General features: G+C 31.8%; 1 protein-coding gene across 1 annotated transcript; it reads right to left on the minus strand.

Annotated features, from left to right (window-relative positions):
• Positions 1-745: 745 nt before the first annotated feature.
• Positions 746-1,207, minus strand: LOC129963006 (uncharacterized). The gene has a single exon (XM_056077010.1). It carries the CDS (start codon positions 1,205-1,207, stop codon positions 746-748), a length of 462 nt encoding a protein of 153 aa, XP_055932985.1.
• Positions 1,208-21,271: the final 20,064 nt, after the last annotated feature.

Raw genomic sequence — 21,271 nt, forward strand, 5'->3', positions numbered from 1 at the left:
CTAAATTCTGTTTGCAATTAAGTTATACGAAACCAAAACTCACCCCAACATCTATCGAGGGAAGAACAGGAAATAGCAGTTCTGTTAATGGTTTTATTGAGTCGTCACTGACTCACACACACATACTGAATTATACATTTCTAAAATTCGCGTTTACATGGGAGGCGGCGCAGCGCCGTCTTTCGGAAAAAGAATAATTCTTAACACTGGCTCCGATGACGAATGTCATCAATAGGTCAGAACACTTATAACGAAACAGATTACTAAAATGAATTGAACATGCATTAAAATATTTTAAAATACAAAAAAATACACAATAATGAATGAAGGAATGTCAATGATGGATCTTTTTAACTCTCCATTTGCAGTTTTTAGATTAACTGCTCTAACGTAGTTATCAATTCCTTCAAAGGTCTCTAAGACTCTTGCCATTTTCCACTTTATTGGAGGCAGATTGTCGTCTCTTATCAACACCAAATCGTTGACCTTTAAATTTGCACAAGGAGTTTTTCCTCTTGTTTCTCACTTGCAGCTGATTAAATTATCTTTGAGCCAGGATCTCCAAAAGGACTGGGAAATCTGATTTATCAATTTCAGTCTATCGCGAATCGAGATCTTTTGATCCGTCAAATCAGGCTCCGGAATTTTCTATCATTCTGACCCTATAAAAATGGCCAGGAGTAATTACTGAAAAATTATCGGGATCATCCGATAAAGCAATCAATGGTCTGGAGTTTAGTACTGCCTAGGTATCCACTAGAACAGTTGAAAATACTTCATTATTCAGGATTTGACATCCTATTACTCGTTTCAAATAATACTTCATAGATTTCACAGATGCCTCCCAGAGTCTTCCGAAATATGGTGCCGATGGAACATTTGTTCTCCAGACAACACCTTCGTTGGCGAAATACCGCCCAATTGCCTCCGAACTCCACAGTTTCAGCACATGTTTAGCCTCGACGAAATTAATCGCCCAATCGCTGAATATCTCGGCGGGTTTCCCTCTGCGTCCAACGAAGCGCTTGAAAGATGCAAGAAACGCATCAGTACTCAGATCACTGACGAGCTCCAGGTGAACCGCCTTTGTGAGAAACAAACGAAGATGCAGGCGCACATCTTCATGGGTCTTAAACCTCGTCCACGTCGAGGAGTGATCAGAAAGGGTCAACAAAAATCTGTACCGGCTCTCAGGAACGCTCTTCATGGTAAGACACGGGACGAAGGCAAATCGGCCATTAACTGCCTTGAGAATTCTGCGTGAAACCGCGCTCAGATGACACAGTTTCTCATGATTTTTCTTATGGGTGATCTGGCTAGCAAAATCCAATAGACCTATCTAATTGCAGAATGAACTGATTGAACTCCTGCATGAAGATAGTTTAAATGGTAGTGTCTTATAATCATAGTGGTTACTGGATGCTTTTTTGGCAATATCAAAGGATAATTTACACTCGCTGGCAAACTGGAGTTTCCAATTCTTCTCCCAATCCTGAGAAGTCTTTAAATATCCAAAAATGGATTAAGCTGAATCAGTTTATCTGCACTCAACACATTTCCTTTCTCTAGTACGGAAATTTCGCTCGAAAATACAGCCCTCTGAACCAAATGTATAATCCTATCATGCGACGCTTTCAACTCAAAACATTCCAAATACGGTGTCGAAGCTCTATATCCTCTACTGTTTCCCACGAATCTCAAACACTAAGCAACCACACCTTGCAATCTACTCCAAACTAAAATTTTATTCCAAAGCTCCTCAATAACTTCCACCTTAATTACAAAACAAACTACCGAATCTGTCTTTTGCTCCCTCAATATTTCCGAATTACCCACATCCTGCGATTGCTTGACTGATTTTTCCGGCCAATAATTACAATTCTGAAACAACCGGTTGGGCCCATACCATCAGTTTTGATTGGATATCAATTTTTCAACAGAAACTTCTTTAGTGAGCAAATCTCTGTACCTCTGCAACACGATTCGCCACAAAATGCCTCCACCTCTCGGCATTTCCTCTCAACCAATACAACACTATCCGAGAATCTGTCCAAAACATGAATTTTCCAACAATTTTGTAATAAACGTCTTCTAGAAATTTGCAACTCTAACCCCTATGTCAACAGCCATCAATTCCAACCTAGGTAACGTTAATGTTTTAAGTGGAGATACTCTACTTTTTGAAATTAAAAAGGACACTACGTTTTCCAATGTTATTGACATACCTTATATAGGATGTTGCCCCGTATGCCCTGAGCGATGCATCGCAAATTATATGAATTTCTGCCAATACTTTCACACAATCCTGTAAATAATTCCTAGATATGATTATTTCCTTCAATGCCCTAATTTCGTTACACCATGTAATCCACTTAAGTCGTAAATCATCATCCCAGTCCATACCTCTTTCCCAAATCTCTTAAATAAAATAACAAAAATTTAATTCTTACTACAAAGGGTACAATGAATCCCACAGGATCAAAAATTTTCCCTGCAGTCTGTAGAACACAACGCTTGGTATTGTCCAATCCTCCCAAACTATCCGCCAACCCTTTTACTTCCAACGACAAAACATCTTTATCGGGTTCCAATTTAGCCCCAGCACTTTCAACTCAACGCATTCTTCTTCTTTATTCTAACAAAATCCGTTTTGACACTCAAAGCTCTCAAATCACTATTGCTGGACCTTAATTTTCTCAATTTAAACCCACCACTTCTCAAAATTGTCACAGCATCCCATGATAACTGAAATGCTTCCATCACACTATCAGCACCAAAATACAAATCATCTACATACAAACCAGAATTTAGCATTGAAACTGAATCAGGTCTTTCGGCTTTGAATTTTGCCATGTGATGTTTAATTACAGTACTCAAAATAAACGGAGAAATTTTGCATCCGAAGGGTAATCTAGTCATCTGCATAATTCTATAGTTCTCATGATCGCTACCTCTATTCCAAAGAAATTTCAAAAATTTACGATCTTCAGGAGCCATTCCTATCATTAAAAATGCCTTTTCTCCCATGAAATACACCCTTAAATCTCCTAAATTTCATTATTACCTCAAGAATGCTAGGATTCAAATTCGAATCAGCCTCTAAACAATCGTTAAGTGACAAGTTTTGTTCAGATTTAGAATCACAATTAAAAACCACTCGAACTTTAGTTGTTTCCTTATCCACTTTGACCACTGTTCTATGAGGCATGAAATATTCATTCTTATTCCTACCACATTCTTCAATTGTTATTCCATTAGTATTTCGCCATAAACACTAGCTATCCATTCGTTTTTATTGAACCCCTTCTTCAATTCGTCGAATCGCCTCTTGGCCAGACTAAAGTTGTTCACCAATTCTCTGGGGGTTACATTCACTTCAGTCTTATCTCTGATGCCCAACGTTTCCAAGTCCTATAGTACCTGAACATTTGACATAGTACCTAACATACAAAACATTTGCTGAACAAGGACCACTACTTCCGCTTTGAGCACCTTGTAATGCGAACCCAAAAATAGTGGGAACACAGGTCACTGTGTTGTTTAATTTCTCAACGTGAGATGCATCGATTACCCTCCAAAAGACATCTCCTCCGATTAAAATCTCAATTTTTGCCTTGCTTTCACACGTGTCGGCAAGAGTTAAGCCTCGCGACTGCATACCTTTCCGGACATCTGCGTTGGGAATAGCCACAGGAGCTGTAGTGATTGTATCGGCTATTAGTACTTCTACAGAAATTAGCTGATCAGGGTCATATCGGTTGATGAGGGTTATTACTCCGACGTCATATGTTCACTCCACAGGCTCGACAGAACCAAAGGGAAAGACAGGCAGCATTTCTTTTCGAATCGATTTCAATTTTAAGCAATTAGCCAATGATCTCGTACACCAACTTCTTTCGCTACCGTTATCACACAAAATTCTTATCATTTTACTCAAATTTAATTCCGAATTACTAGCATAAACACTGCATGTAAGCAAAAGAACTGTAGTTACACCTGTTCTAGTTACATATGAATTACACTGCGTACTTGTTGCAGTATCAGATTGCAGGGTTTTACCCTCATTACCATTTCTTTTATAATGAATAAGCGTGTGATGCCGACCACGACAGAAACAATTTTTTGATTTGCAAGTTCTAGCACAACATTCTGAAGACAAACACTTGAAGCACAAATTATTACCTTTCACAAAGCTTACTTTATCGTTCACTGAAAGTCTTTTATACCCGATACAATTAGATAACAGATGGGTCCCAGTGTTACACAATTTACACTTCATATTCCGTTCACTAGATAGATACACATTAGATACAGTTTTATTGTTATAATTATAGTGTTTATTAGCCAAAGACACTTCACTTCTCCCACCTCCAACATCTGAATATGGTCTCGTAGACGTAGACTCTACTTTTTGTTTAACCTTTGAAGCCAAATAAATATCACATTCCCTGCCTAAACCCTGAGGTCTAAATCATGTCTGTCCCTGCTTTACCGCCACATGAGTTCTTAACTCGCGATCAAGTTCACTATATTGTTTATCAGAAACTATCAATTGACATAATGATTTAAAATCCTCTACTGCTCTCAAGTTGTAGTAATATTCGAAATTAACACTCAATCGAGATGTGTATTGCACATAATTCTCTGTTGGAAATTTTTTAGAGTTGCGAAACTGATCCAAACATTCCTGGGGGTGGGCTGAAATTCCTTCATAACGATAGTTTTAAGTTTATCGTAATTCGCAATGTCTTCCTCGGTTACATAAAACATTCAATATGAAATTCTTTTTCCTAACATATTTAACAAGATTTCCGCTTTCAAACCTTCTGGCACTTTTTTGGTTTTAAGAGCTTTTTCCGACGACTGGAAGAACCAATTAAAAGACTCTTCTCTAGTAGGTACGGGAATGGTCAACGTTTTGATACTTTTAGTCAAATTCTCAAAACTTTGATTTGATGCATCCAAATCATCTTGGCCTGAACCATTCAACCCATTTTGCAACTCCAACTGTCTTTCTAATTGTGCCCATTTTACCCGTTCCATTTCCAACCTCCTTACCTCATTTCCTTTTTATCTCAATTTCATTTTCCTTCCTTTTTTGATCCTCGATTATATTATCAATTACACCCTGTACAAATTTATTATTTTTATTATTTTCTAATTTTTTCAACCCATATTTTTCGTAATAAATATTGAAACGCAAACTATTTCATTAGAAAATCAAGAATTCAATAATAAAGAATGAATCTTTTTTTATTTTAATTCAGTGACATTTTTTCTTTTATATTATTCTATTAAAACTTCATTTGATGACTTATTTTAGAGTTTAAATAAAAAAAGAGATTATTGTAAACATATAAGGACCTTTTGAGTATTTCATATGAATGCTTATTATGAGTTAGAATATTCCGTCATAATAAATTATTTTTATGGTTACCTGCTTTAATATTATCGCAGTTCTAGAAACAATTCTAAGTTCTCTTATTAAAATTGAAATTCATAAAACAAATAATTTTTAAAATTTAACTAATCTCAGTTCCTATTGAGATAGAAAAATCAAATATGCTTCTTTGTAAAATATTTGAAATGAATTGATAATATATTCACTGAAATCAAAACACAGTCAATGTATTTATTTCAATGCGTTTGTTAGAATATATTGTTAACAGTAAATCCTATTGTTTCATATCAGTGATTTAATTTACAAAAATAAGACTTGGAGAAAACAGAGTAAGATTCTAATAAAATTAACAAAGTGTTTATTTAAATTTGTTAGAATTAACCATCCACTTGTCGAGAAAAGAAAAGTTGGGTCATTTTTTATTTTCTAAAACTATTATTTTAAATCAACACGATATTTCTTTAAACTTGTTACATAAAATAAAATTTATTTACAGTCATTCAAATTTTATCATATAAATGTGCTTGAGCAAACACTTTTCAACTAAATATTTTCATAGAAATCCCAATGCTAATTTGTAAATAAGTAAAAAGCTGGAAAATATAAAACTAAATTCGCAATTTATTTTTAAATGATTCATTCAGGGAAAAGAGAAATTAATAGATGTTTTCATCTCCCTCGAATTTTTTAATCTTGTCTACATGCATATGAAAGCATTTGGGGGTTGTAATTGAAATATAATAGACACATTTCAGTTATAAACTAGCAGAAAAATCATATTTTAAACGAATAAGCACATAATAGAAAGGATAATATTATTTGAATATCATTTTTACATTTCATCCAAATGAAGGAAGTTTATACATTTCCGTCATGCTCAAAGTATTTTAATTTATTTGGTACTATGCACTGCATTTATGAGATCCTTGAATAGTAAATTTAATGATTTTGAATGGACAATATAATTTGTTTTAAAATGCTTTGACAACAATTTTTAAATAGTATTTCTTGTAGCTTTCCGTATCGCGGTCATTTATCTCTCGTAACTTGATAGCGTTAGTTTTAAAATATTCAGCGCGCATATCTTCGGCATTCAAGGAAAGATCTTTCCGCAGTTGGTGCTAAGACCTTATTGTTATCTTCCCGCAATCAACTTTAATGACTTGTGTAGCATTCCGAACGCCTCTTCACAAAAGAAAGGTTAGCATTAAATTGTATCTTTACTTTTCTCTTAAAAGTTCCATAAATTGTTCCACAAAACTGAAAAATATCTTTAAGTACCATTATAATAACATCCCAGAATTGTGTTTATTTTGTTTCACATTCCATTATTCCATGTTTCTAAATTCAGTTTTCTCTCATAATTGCCTTTTAAAAGTTTGGTTCAAATGTTTTTATTTTTATTTCGTTATTTATTTTATTTTTAATGCATTTTTCTCATCACACTGGTCATCCTGAATTTCACTGCAAACTCAAATTTGCTTTGTTTAAAGGAAAATTTGAATCAAAAATAATTAATTCTTTATTTAAACCATTAACTTGGTAATGAATATTAAAAATTATCAGTGCCTTTTTTTGGATAATAGTACGGAATTTTAGCTTTTATATGTACCTCAAATGCTTGTATTATTTTCTGCAAAATAAACTATTATTAAAAATATATCACGGCAATAAAAAGTATTTTTAGTTGTAAAATACTTGATTAATTAGCACTGGGTGTAAAAATAATATAAAATTAAGTCTATTCTCCAATGCAAGAGAACATTTTCTAAAAAACAATCATCTATTTAGAAAAGTAGAGTTTTAGTTAAGAACGAGAAATCAGCCAAAAATAGTCTATTCAATTTGAACAAAAGTGTATTTATTATATGATATTTATACTTTTTCCTTCATCTCAAACGCTGTTAAGAGGACTCATTTACTTTTTAAAGTCCATTTTAAATGAACTCATTTTTATGTAAAGACGTAATATTTATGATGCGTAATCTGAAAATTGATATAATGTGAAATACCATACATGTATCAATCAGGTTATGCAACAATGGTTCACTTTTCAAACTAATGGAGAACACAGTCATATCTTTAATTCATATTTATTATTATATAAATTATGACAACAATGAATTAAAATAGGTAAAAATTGATTTGATGTGAAAATTATATGAAAATAGATGAATATTGATTAGTGATAATTAAATTTGAGCATTCTATAGTTTGAATAAATTAATTCAACTCTACTAAATATAAATTAATATTGAAATTTGTATTCTCAATCTCCACAGCAATTTATAGAATATTCGATACGATAAGAAACTGTTAGGGCGTAGTTAGATAGAACAATCAAGGTAATCATTTATAATACGCTTATTTTCGTTAAAATTTACTTACTTCTAAATACAAACAAAAATGAAATAAATTGTGGCTCATTTTTAGACAGATACAAATGAAAAATTCTTTACAAATTTTTTTAGTTAAAAAAAGAGTGGAATAAAATTAAATATTAAAGATTTAAACTAAATTGGAATTCATTTTAACTGAAATATCATTAAGGACTTGATGAAATTAAATAATTTTAGGCAAGTGACTATTTTTTTAATATGAAATGGCATTTAATTGAATAAATATTCAATTAAGAACCATACATAGAAGAGATCGCCTCTCGAACCCCGGCATCCAAATCATTTTGCACACTGAAAAGTTTGATGGGCATAATGCGGGAATTTTTATTAAAACGAGACTGTTTTCAGCAAACATAATATAAATAACTATTAACTGAATTTATAATCATATGAATAAAAAAAATATATAATAATATGTAGTCGTTTACTATAATGTTCGACTTTTTTACAGAATAGAAAATAAAATATTTGGAATATTAATTTCTTATTCGAACTCTCGTGCTAGTTTCCTCATGTGTCGTGAGAACGTTAGGATGCTACATATAAATACTTATTACGTAACATGGTGAAGTGCCGTGCCGCAGCTGCACTGACCACTGTTCGACAGGCGGAATCATTTAGGATAGTCAAGGTAACTACTCGGCACTTTTTCCGAGAAGAAAATAATATCCTGCCATAGGTACTTAATGGAATGAAAATTAGCTGAGGGAAGTATACTAAAAAATTTCTGCTTGTATCACCATTGCTCCAAGAACGTTATATATCATTTAACATGCATTTCCGGAGTAAGTTTTTATATCTGTTTTAAGAAACTTGTTTTGCATATAAAGTCCGTTTCCTAATGCGTCTTTTGCCAGATAATCTACTTTTACATTGCCTATATGAGATTTTAAACATGATCCTTTCACTACTGAACTAGAAAGGAGGATGCATTTATTTTCCTCGCCGTTTCATCTGTAGTCTTTGAATTAGAAGATACCATGATATTTGTGCTAATGTTTGCGTGTATTTTAAAAATGCTATTTTTGAAAATTGAATTGCATGCTGAACTGTCTCATGGAGTGTAGTTAGTTCAGTTTGAAAAATGGGCTCGTTGTCGTCCAATTTCGCAGACCAGTAATAGGATCGTATGTCATTGATGAAGAACAACAACACAAATCCAACTCCACGTTCTATTTTCGAGCCATTTGATAAAACGTTACTTATGTTCGTTTGTGCCATATTTAATGTCAAATGTATTCAGATGTTCTGGGGGAAGAGTAGACGTCCCAGCTGCTTTCCCCTCCTGGTCTTCCGGTTGAATCTTTATTATGTTAGAAAAAAAAAGAATTCTCAGGTGTTGTATTCCAGTTAGTCTGGTTTTGAATCTGTTACTTTATGTGTCAGGGTGAAATGCGAATATGGGTTGCAGCGCTGCCATTGGAGTCGCCCGAAAGAATCAGAAATTAATAGAAATGATCTCTGAATGGAAGAGGGTTTCCTCTTCATTCTATATGTGGGATTTAGATACCCCTCTGAAGAAGATGGGCCAGCATTTTCTCAGTCCCCACTTTATTAAGGGTTCTATTGGATTCTTAAATATTGGAAATATTTGGTTCCCTTACTGTTGTTTCTGTTCCATGTGATTCTAGGACCTTTCGTCATTTTGCTGAAAAAAAATATGAGTTGTCTTTTCTGTAGAAAGGAAAAATTTTCTCAACACCACGAGTTAAATTTGGCTATTGTGAATTGTTATTTCTGTACCTCTTATTCTTTTTGCCCACTTCAATGAATAGTGCAAAATTGTTTCTGGAGGCTTAGATGTGTATGTTTATCGGCCAAATTTGCTTTAGAATTTGATTGGCTAGGAGGTTTCACAAGGACCACTGCCTTATTCTTGTGGATAGCCTTGTTTTTTTATCCTTTGTGGCACCGTCCTGCTGTTACTTTCCTGTTTTGAAGGGGCTGGAAAATGTCTATTGATGTTGAAAAGACATGCACTGACTTGCAGAATATTTAAGAATTTCTATGTGTTGCAATTTAAGATAATAATGAGCTTTAATTCATGTTTATTCTCTCTTTTTGCAGCTAGAAATCTATTTTTAAGTTCTTAGATTATTATATTATTGACGTGCCCTCCCTAAAGTCATGTTGACAATCACTTGAGCTATTGGTGAGTGTTATTATTTGTCGTCCGTTTCTCCAGCGGCTGGAAAGAAAGTGGAAATGCCATTTCCTAGTCTTTTCCTTCTTTCTAGTATATAATGTTTCCTATTTTCAAGGAATCTGGGATGCAGCTTAATTCTAAGCTCATATTGAGACTGGGAAATATATTATGGAAGTCCTCGTGAATTGTTTTTATTAAGGGGTTGCCATCTATATTGGGAGCTTTACCGTTAGGTAGGTAATCTTTTATTAATGAAATTTTTTGGTGGTAGAAAAAAAGTCAAGCGTCAAAGTGCGTAGGTTATCATTTGCTGAAACAGTACACGTTCTGATCTAGGATGATCTGTATGCTTCTTGTAGAGTTTCCTTTTGGGCAATTTGAATCATGTATAAAATTTGTGGGAAGAATGATTTCCGAAAAGTAGCTTTGAAGTGCATTCTATATGCGTTGGGGGCTGCTTTGCAGAAAATTATCTTATTAAAGTTATCTTATAAAAGCTTTTTATAATGAGCTTTCTCTTTCTTGGTATGTTCCTCACCTTTCAATTTCTGGGGTGCTGAATTGGTTGTATGCTCATAGGCTTGACTCCTCTTGAAACAAAATAATTCTTTGACCTGATAGATATAAACCACCTTACAGAATTTTTTTTCAATTGTTTCAGGTTGCGGAAAGCCTCGCCAGAGCATCCATTTTCAAATGCGTTGTAAAACAACGCAAACCGAAATTCAGTATGCTACTAAATCCAGTGCGATGAGCACTTATATGCCCAATGAATGTTTCTTCGTTTCAAAAAATATAATAAGTTTGTTCGGCAAATGTTTGTTTGTTGTTCCGAAAAATGTAATAAGGAAACAATAACATGATTTAAATATGAAGCATCTTAATGAAAATTTTAAGTGAACATTAACTAGTATTTTGTAAAATGGGAAGTTTTAATACTGAAAAAGAATAATCGCACAAGATATTAATAAGATAATTTGAAATTTAAAAAAAAAGTTGAAATGCAACATTGGTTGCAAACTTGAAGCATTTACTTCATTTTTAAACTTCGTTCTTGAAATTTTGAATTTGAGAAAATAAGAAAGCTTTTTTGTGCAAATCGAAAAGCAATCATGAGTGTTAAATGAAATAAAAAAATAGATAAAGTAGGAAAATTAGTAGATTAAATATAATCTCAAACTATTAACAATGATAAATCGCAAGCGTTACACATTGAGCAGCTCCATGAATGAAAGAGTTTTAAATCAAAATAAAGGAAGTGAACAATTAAATGATACAAATTTAATTTTTTAGAAAGTAAATTCTTAAGGTATGATTCTTTATTGATAATAGATTACTTACTGATCAAATCTTGAAACAATAAAAAAAAATCGATTACTGTTGAAGAAACAAGACTGTAATCCTCCATCTTCCCATTTTGTATCACTTTAAAAATAAGATATCCAATTTCTTGAGATCGCAAATAGAATTTTTATTTATTAGCAATAAATCTGCTTATCAAATATGGAGTTTTATAACAGGAAACGGAAGTAGAGGATATGATATGAAATATTAATGTTGAAGTTGTTTTATCTATACTTGACCTTTTGAAAAAGGGAAATTTCTTTTGGTTTACCATACTGACTGTAAGAACTAACTTCATGATTGTAAGAATCATTGTATACAAAATATGTCAAAAATATTTATTTGACTTTAAAAAGAATTAAAATGATATTTATTTTAAGCATTCAAAAATATAACATTGGCTTTTCACAAATATCAGAGCTTACATATAAACTCATAGGGGACACGGGTAGACAAACACACACATATATTAAACATTCTTCTAGTTGCATGCTTTAAAACTTTCATCTGAGTGGTTATAATTCATACAGATTTCATTTTTCTTTCGGGCTGGATTTATTTTTCTGTATCTTAGATTTTAAGAATAATTGAAATAGCAAAAATGCGTCATTTTTAAGATATGAATTATTGTTATATGTTATGGGAGACATTTTTTTCACCGTCTTTAAAGTTGATAATTTTGCCATACAGAAGAAGACAGTAAACATTATTTATCGCATGCAAAAATGTGGGAAGTCGAAAGCTGTTTGGGTTAAAATGCGTATTTTAATGTTATTCGTACACTGCAGTAACAGAAAAAGCTGCTTCGCATTTCAACATTTTTTTATATAGCATGAAATTATTCTGGTATTGAAATTTTTGCAATTTGTTCATATTCTGAACTTTCTTAAGAATTCATTTTATTAAAAAAATTATGAATCAAAATTCAAGGGGCATGGAAAAATAATATATTAGGAAAATTAACATTAACGAGAGAAATATAGTTTCTGTATAATAAAAATTATTTTTAGATTTTAGCTATTTAAGTGTAAGAATATTTCATAAAAATAAAATCTTTTATGAAAACAATATTGGTAATATTTTATACGAATAATATTTACTATTAAATAGCGTTAAAAATTCTTCAATATAAAATAATATTATTTCCACTTCTTTTGTATAATCTTCATGCTTAAACAGAATATAGCTTATTCATATTACCTACAAAACTCTCAAATTATAACTTGGAACCACAGTAAACTATATTTTCTACTTCATTCTTATTCGTTTAGGATGGGAATAAGGTACATTTTGTATTTTATAAAGAGCATTTTAGAATTATTTTTTTAATATCAAAGGGATACATTGAAATATCCTTTCAACAGTCACAGTTTTCATATGATAGAAGGCTTTGAACTTTCAGAAAGGTATTAAAGAAGGCATTAAAACCTGACTTATTGATAAAACATTCATTTTTTATAGTTCTATACTGAAAGAAAATGCATATTTTGTTACAATCTTCAAATTAGTTTGGTTCCTTTAAAATTAAAAACATTTTCACTCTACCATTTATCTTTTAAAAATATTTATTCAAGCAAATATTTCTAGAATAAATGAATGGTATTGTATAACTTTTATTCGGCTTAAGATCATTTTTAGAATGCACCTTAAAAAGGTGTAGACTTTTTTTAGGGATCGTCATTATATGTACATGTATTATCCATTTGATGACACATCAGCTAAAAGTAATTACAAATTAATTTTTCCATTACTATCTTGAAAAAAGTCTGATTCATTTATTCAATATTTCAAATTGTATGAACAATGTAACTGAAAATCATTGCAAATAATTCCTTCTGTGTAAATTTATGTGAGAAATATTTTTTTTAAATTATCGTCAACAAATGCATTTGCATTTTATCTCAGAAAGTACTTTTTAAAAGATAAACTCCTTCCTAATAGCACAGAAGAACTATTCCCATATTTTATAAACATCTATTTTCTGTTCACCTAAGACATTGGAGGAAAAAAAACAATCTTGTCGACTGAAATATATCTCATGCCTGTAAAGCTTATCTTTTTTTGCAGTTGGTATAATAGAAATCGTGAGCCTGATTTATATCTTAGCGTTTCCTCGAGAAAATTTCCAATTTACGCTTCATAGCTGTAGCAGCTTTCTGATAAAGGATGTTCGGCGAAAGTCCTATCTGTGTGAAATCTGTTAAAGAAATAACACTACGTCATTCTCAGAAAGGCCAGATAAAACAAGATTTTTCACCTTTACGGAAAACCATCCTCTGAAAGCTATTTACTTTCTCTACTTTTGTTGAAATTATTATCTTAAATAGAATCTTGAAATATGCCTTTTTAAGATATATTCTGGAGTATCTGTTGCATGTAATTATCTTGTAATAAATTAGATCACCTTAAATTTCTTAAAAGTTTCTAGTGAAATTTTCTTTAAAAAGAAATCATGTATGTACAGATACTCAAAAAATATTTTTATTTTATAAATTTAAAAAAGAATGATACTTGTGCTTGTCTTCTGGTGATTCAAATAATCACAATAAGCGGAAAATAATTACTTTTTTTCACTTTCATCCAAAAGCAATACATTTATTGAAATGTTGTAATATCAAATTTTTCTGATTACATATGGGCAATATTTTCATAGTTGATAATATTTTTTAAAAATATCTTTAGACCTTCAAGTTTTAGAGTGTAAGGACTTCTTGGATTTAGCTTTAAGTCATTAATATTGTGAAGCAGCCAACATTCTTACAATTAAGAAGAAATTCAAACATTTAAAAGATTTCAAATAAATAATATGGTTTCAGACATGCGATATGTGGCACTTAATATATATGATGAGTGGCATAGAAATTTCTGTGTAGCATTTTGTAACGAAAATAAGTATGTGGTTGAAATACCGGGTGTCCCATAAATTTGTAAATACTTTAAAAATTCATAAAAATTGAAGGAATGAGTATAATTTAATGCAGTTTGCAAAACTGTTATTCTCATAAAGGGGGATTTTTTTTCATACAAAAAAATAGTTCAAAAATTTGTTGATAGAGGGCACTAAACACAAGCAAAACATACAATTCAACGGAAAAATACTTTTATTTGCATGCAAGCAATTGTTTACATGCAAGCAATTGTTTACATGCGGACACATAGAACAGTACTACAGTGCTTGTTCTATGTGTCCGTCATCACCACAAATAAGAGTTTGGAAGCGGGAGACAACACTGGTAAATGCATCATACAGCATAGCCGGGTGAATGCATGAGATTTCGTGGCGAATGGCTTACTTTAGCTGCACTAACGAAGTTGGCCTATGGCGGTACACCCGAGACTTAAGGTAACCCCATAGCCAAAAATCAAGGGGTGTTAAATCTGGTGAGCGTGGGGGCCATTCATGTGTAAAGTGATGGCTGATTATCCATTCTTCAGTAAAAGTTCTTCTCAAAAATGCCTTCACTTCGGTGTCGATGTGAGGATGTGCCCCGTCTTGCATGAATGTCACTGTGTCAAGGACATCGTGTTCCAATAAGGACGGCATCACTTCCTTCTGTAACAAGTAATCCTTCTGTACATCTTCCCAAGTAACTTGTTCCATTAACTGAACATGTCTTCCATCCTGCTTTTTTACAGGGCTTTTCAAAGAAAAAAGGGCCTACAATAATGGATGCAGTGAAACCACACGAAACAGTAACCCGTGGTGAATGCAGGGGCTTCTCAGTGTAAGCATGTGGATTCTCATGTGCCCATATTCTACAGTTATGGGTATTAACTGCTCCATGCAACGCAAAATGAGCCTCATCTGTCCACAATATTTTCAGCAGCCATCGCGGATCATCTTCAATTTTCGCCAAAGCCGAATTTGAGAATTCCAATCTCTTAGCTGTATCATTTGGTAAGAGCTGATGTAGCGATTGCAATTTGTATGGGTACAATTGCAATACACCATGAAGGATACGGTACACCGAAGTCTTTGGTATACCAGTTATTCGTGCCACTTCTCGTGCGCTACTGACTGCACTTTTAGACTGTTCCCTTAGCGTGTCCATTTGCGAAGAGACATCGGGGGTACGGACTGTTGTTAAACGAGGTGCACCACTGCGTGGCGGATGACACAAACTTTCAGTTTCTTCGAAACGGCGTACTAGGGAAACAAGTCCAGCAGGAGTGATCGGACCTGAACCTTTCTTCAATCTTTAATGGGTCCTAAACTTTCGTAAGGCTTCAGCCGCCGATTCGTTGTTGACATAAAACAACTTTACCAATAGTGCTTTATCCACCAGTGTCAACATCTTAATACAAACCTTAAGCAAACCTTTAGAAATGATGTGTCAATCGCTCACTCTGCCTTTCATAAGACTTTAATTTGCATATTTCCACTGATTTGCTTGTGTGCAGCGCCCTCTATTGACAAATTTTTGAATTATTTTTTTTCTGTATCAAAAAAAAAAAAAAATCCCCTTTCATGAGAATAATAGTTTTGCAAACCGCATTCAAATATACCCAGTCCTTCAATTTTTATGAATTTTTAAAGTATTTACAAATTTATGGGACACCCGGTATATTCAAAGATCTTGGTTTATAGTTTCCTATCAAATTAGTCATTGTCACGCTACGAAACAGTTCGACAATCTTATTAAAATTTTAGATAAACTGCTTTTGAATACAGGAATAACGTTCGTATAAAATTACAAGTAAAATATGCGATCATTATAGATGTCTCTAGTTCACAAAGGCGGTATGCAAACAACTCTAATATTTATGCGATTTTCTAATCCTTCTTTTTCCTACTTTATAAAGCATAAAGAATTTCTGTTATATTCTTAATTTTGTTAAAACTGATTTCAAAATGTGAGCTGTATTTAGAATTATCCAAGTATGTATTTAAATGTTTTCAAATACAGCATTTAAACTTGCAATAGATTATATAGTTTACTGCCTTTTCCAAATTCTAAGTTATTCGAGATAAAGAAAATTTTCTAACAGAATTATACACCAAAACTAATATCAAAAGAAGAATTTATAGTAATTCATTGTAAGAATTTTGAAACGTTAGATTTTTACGTTAGAATTTCAATATTCTCGAAGCATTGTTATAATAACTTATGAACATACGCTTCTCAGGAGGAAATAATCTAAATTATGTAATACGAATACGTTATTATGAAAACATAGTCTATTTCAAATAAAAAATAACTTAAAAATAATTTCTAAATTTCAACTGTTTTAACAGCAACAATATTTATGGGTAGTTTACTTGAATATAAGAATACAAAATAAAGCGAAGCAGACATCCTCTTCTTTTATTTCTCTTCGATTTCATGGCAACTTTTGAGATAGAAGTTTTATTTGTAACAACAAATCCACTATTAATGTAAGCATAGTAACTTTGAATTGGAAGGAGGAAAAGTGAGGGATTTAGGTGACTCATTTTTCGTTGCTTATTTATTTCCTTCAACGAAGTAAAGAACTTCTAAAAGGTTTAATTTATTTTATAATGAAAAACGTTTGTCCGATTACTATAATTCCAACAAAAGGCATTAAGGTTATTAAAACTTAAGAATTCCACTTATAAAGGAATTATAGATTTATATTAATCACTTTTTTACTGTCTTTGTTACGGAAATAGTAGAAAAATAGTAATCTGATCAAATCAGACATGCGATAATCTCACTGGCAATTATTTGTCTTAGTTTTTGATTACAAATGGGATGTTTCAAGAAAATGAATAAAGTTTGGATCATGGAGCGAAAAAAGAAAGGCAATACTATGCCAATACTATTCATTAAAGCCAATACTATGAAACATATAATAATAAAATAAAGACTGAGACTAAAGTTTTCAATTTAAAGAAAAAAAAATTATTCAGATTCTGAAGCAAAAAATAACCATTTAAAAAGCCTATGTTAGGCCTACATGGGTGCATTAAAAATTCGAATGTGTTAAAATGTGAGTCAAAATCAAGCCAAATTCTAAAATAAATTACAACAATTTTAAAATACTGTTTTTAAATAGTATTTTTAAGAGCTTACTCTATTCCCATTTTAAAAGGAAATAAGAAAAAAAAAGGAATGCGAAATAAAATCAACAGTGAAAATATTTGAAGCAAATAATTGAACTTTGGAATTATGAAAATCGCACGATTAGTGCAATAATAAAATAGATTTAAAATAGCAGCAAAAACGGAATGGTTTCAAATTGCTGAAATTATTTTATAAAATTGGATCATTGAAAGAAATCAATGCATGGAAATGAAACTGATGTCAATAAGAAGAGGCAGGTTTTCGATTAGAATTTTAATAGGGTGTAAAATCCATTTGTTGTTAATTATACGTAAAATTTAATATCGAATTAAAAAGACATGAAATTATTGAGACAATTATCACCCCCACATAAATTGTAATGATCTTTAAATGACTTACCTAGTACTGAAAAAACACCAATGTAAGATATATTCTTCCATTTGCGATTAAGAGTTTATTTTTTAAAGAAATATCATTAAAATCTCTTAAACATATGAGCATAGCAAAAATCAAAACAGAAACTGAATAGCAAATACAACCTTCCCCCTCCCTAAAAAAACAGGATGAACGGAGGTTATTTTCTAACAGGCTTGCCATCTTGCTCATGCGCACTATTTTCTTAATTAGAAATACTTAAGAGTAAGATTTTGACACTGATAATAGCAATTGAATGTACGCTACTTCTAACAATTATATGTTTCACTCAGCATTTAATCGTATTTGTTTAGACTAAAAAAATGGGATGGAGAAATCAATTTGTTATCAGTTAGATGGTTTTAAAATTTTGTCTCAAAACTAATGAACGCACCTTCTGTTGAAATTCGTTGTTGATATATCTGTGTGAACTGAAACATAACATCTACCTAGTTAGCTTCTGTACAGTAAACCTTTAAATATTAATTTCGATTCATTTATCAACTTCCCTGGACATACTCATTTTCTCTCAAGACTGTTAATTATGTGCACATAGCAGCGCAGACTTCCCAAACTTAAATTATAAACTAGCTCCGAGCTTCCACTTTAATTTAAACTCTCTGGTCAAGCATTATAACTCAATTAGCAGGGGATAGATTCACGATGTTCATCATCACGTGAAAGTTGGCGAAAATTCTCTAGTTGGCTTGGCGACCGTTACATTGGCATACACGGCGACAGTTAATTTGACACAATATACTTGCTCTGTTCTCTTAATTTTACAATGGAAATTCCTTTATATCTCAGCATTCTTATATTACGTTTTCTTTTTAGCGCGTTATTAAAAGTGACATAAAACTTTTGTGGTAATTTATTAAGTATATGATGTAAAAATAACGATACTTCTTAAATAATTTACAAAAATAATAAATTTTTTTCCAAAAGTCAATCCTTATTACATTCTTTTCACAGAGTGATTTAAATAAAACGCAGAATGAATAAATCTTATTATAGCAGAAATGAATAAGCCTATATACAAATAACAACAAAGAATTTGTTTTTTTTTCCCGCAAATAACCATGTTTACTTTTAAAGAATAATAATGCAGATTTAAACTGGTGTCAAAACATTTAAACATTGATAGATGAACCGGATATTTAAGTTTTTAACAATGCCACGATATCAAGGGACTGGTCTACATTATGGAGATTCATGAAAAGTCGCAGAAAAAAAGGAGCCACCCGCTTTATTCTGCAGCTGATCATCGCAGATAAAAAGTAAAAACATCATTTTCAAATTAGTTATGTATACAAAATAAATGATATACCTTAAATATTCTCGGGTTAATGTCTACTTATTTAAAACTGTACAAACTTCGAAATTTCCTTTAGCAGCGCGCTGCTTTGATGCGATTAATAGATTCCTCGTGGAAAAATGACTCAAGAACTTTGTTTAACACCATAATTACATCGGGAGAAATTTGACATTTTCTGTTAAGAGCTGCTTCCATATGTAGATATATAACGTTTATTAATTCTCTAGAGATTGATAAATGTATTTTCTTTATTTTTGAGACACTTTTAAAATGACAATCCACATGTCAAAAAACATTTATTATTTTATGCATGATAAAACATTTACAGTGAAAATGTCTGAGGCATATTTGATACTTTTCGGCAAAGAAATATTCAAAAATACTCAAAAAGTTTTGTTAAACTGCATCTGAGCCTGGATCGTCGCTGCAAGCTTCAAAATAGAAAAATCTTGTTAACGGCCGAAAGAAATAAAACTGAATTCTCATTCTATTGTTCAAAGGAAATATTAACTTTAGAGTTAAAATTAAAGTTTTATCGATAGAAGAATTTTATTTATTTCGACAGTCAAATCAACTGAAAGTTATTGATTTAAATTTTATTCGATTCACTTCTACCCTTCATTTAAATATCAAGTAAAAAACGAGTCATTTTATTCTTACAAAAATACTGATAAGCTAAAATACTATTCAATACTTCGTGAATCATTAAAATTGTATGAAATTCTTCGTTCCCACATGTGTAGGGAATAAATGTAAGATGCATTTTGCACACAAAATATTAACAATAAATGCGTTATCTAATTGCCTTTTGATGCCTAAATTATTTTTTTCATCTATGATTTATACAATATTATAATAATTGCAATGACTGCAGATTAATTTTATGCAATTTCAGACTTTTATAATAAATACTGAGAACATAGACATTAATAAATTTAAACACACACAAATGGGCATTTTCTTATTACGAAATAGGGAGTTCGTCATGCGTTAATTAAAAAGAAAATAAATTGATCAGTATGTTTGTAAAATTAAATAATTACTATCCCACAGATTATTTATTAGAAAATGAAATTCGCAGTTTTAAGTACTTTCTTATATTTTGTAACCGACATTATATGAACTGAGGAGTAATAATTCCAGCTTGCCATAACAGAAGGTGTCAATCCTGACTGAAAAGCAATGGATAATAAAACGTCATGGTAACGGAAAGCACTTTTAATTTTTTAGTTAGCCTGTTTAGTTTGTTTTTCTTTCTGCAATTTTAATCATTTTCCATGGTTATTACACAGAAAGGAAATTTATCATTACAAATAGCTGTCGTTCAACAAACGATATTTTACTAAGTAAAACAAATTTCCCGAAGTACTATCGTACATTTGTTTGACTTTGAGTGCAGTGTTATTGGGTTCGCAGCTGAATGAATTAGTTATTCTAAAATTGTTGTGTCTAAGTATTTCGTTACATTACATTTCGTCTAAGCATTTCCGTATCTGCTCATAAAAAAAAACATTTCATTTGATTTTCGAACCTTGTGCAGAGCAGACACGCAGAAACGATGGTTGTGTAGAAAAGGTCATTCCCTGATGAAATTGCTAATTTGTTGCGAGAGCTTTCTAAGAATGAATCGGATTGTGGTGAGCTGTCTTGTTAGAAGACATAAGATTGCGTGAAAGTGACTGAAAAATCTGAAGAAAGTGCAGATGAAAATGATAATATTCCAGTAAATCCAGTTATATATGTCGCTATGGAAGGCACAGAATGGATACGGCATAATGTAATGTTCCTGTCAGATTTGCGGCTCTAAATGCGACCTCGCAGAAATCAACTCTTGGATTATTTATCGCACGTAGGGATTGCAATACCGGTTTACCGGGATACCGAATACCGGTATTTCGAACCATTTGTACAATTTTGTAATACCGGTAATTCACAAGTTTAAATACCGTTTTTTCGGTATTTACTAGAAATGTTTTAAATTGTCTCCACTATATGTTCAGGGATCGCCAACATAGCAAAATAGTATAAGTTATTGCTTTTATGCCTCCCTAACGAGCGAAATTAATTAGAAGAACTGTGAATACAAAGTTGCTTCATACAATCAAGAGAAGAAATAAAATACTGTTTGAGAATGGATTGTAAAACCCTCCGCGTTTTGCGCATGAGTTAGGATGAGTTTAATTCGACAAAATAGGGGTGAGAGGAAAGATGAAAGGAGGAGATGTT

The sequence above is a fragment of the Argiope bruennichi genome, chromosome 3 (assembly GCF_947563725.1).
Source record: "Argiope bruennichi chromosome 3, qqArgBrue1.1, whole genome shotgun sequence".
Lineage (NCBI taxonomy): Eukaryota > Metazoa > Arthropoda > Arachnida > Araneae > Araneidae > Argiope > Argiope bruennichi.

Coding starts and splice junctions, on each gene's coding strand:
- LOC129963006 (XM_056077010.1), bottom strand. CDS start 1,207: ATGAAGAGCGTTCCTGAGAGCCGGTACAGATTTTTGTTGACCCTTTCT.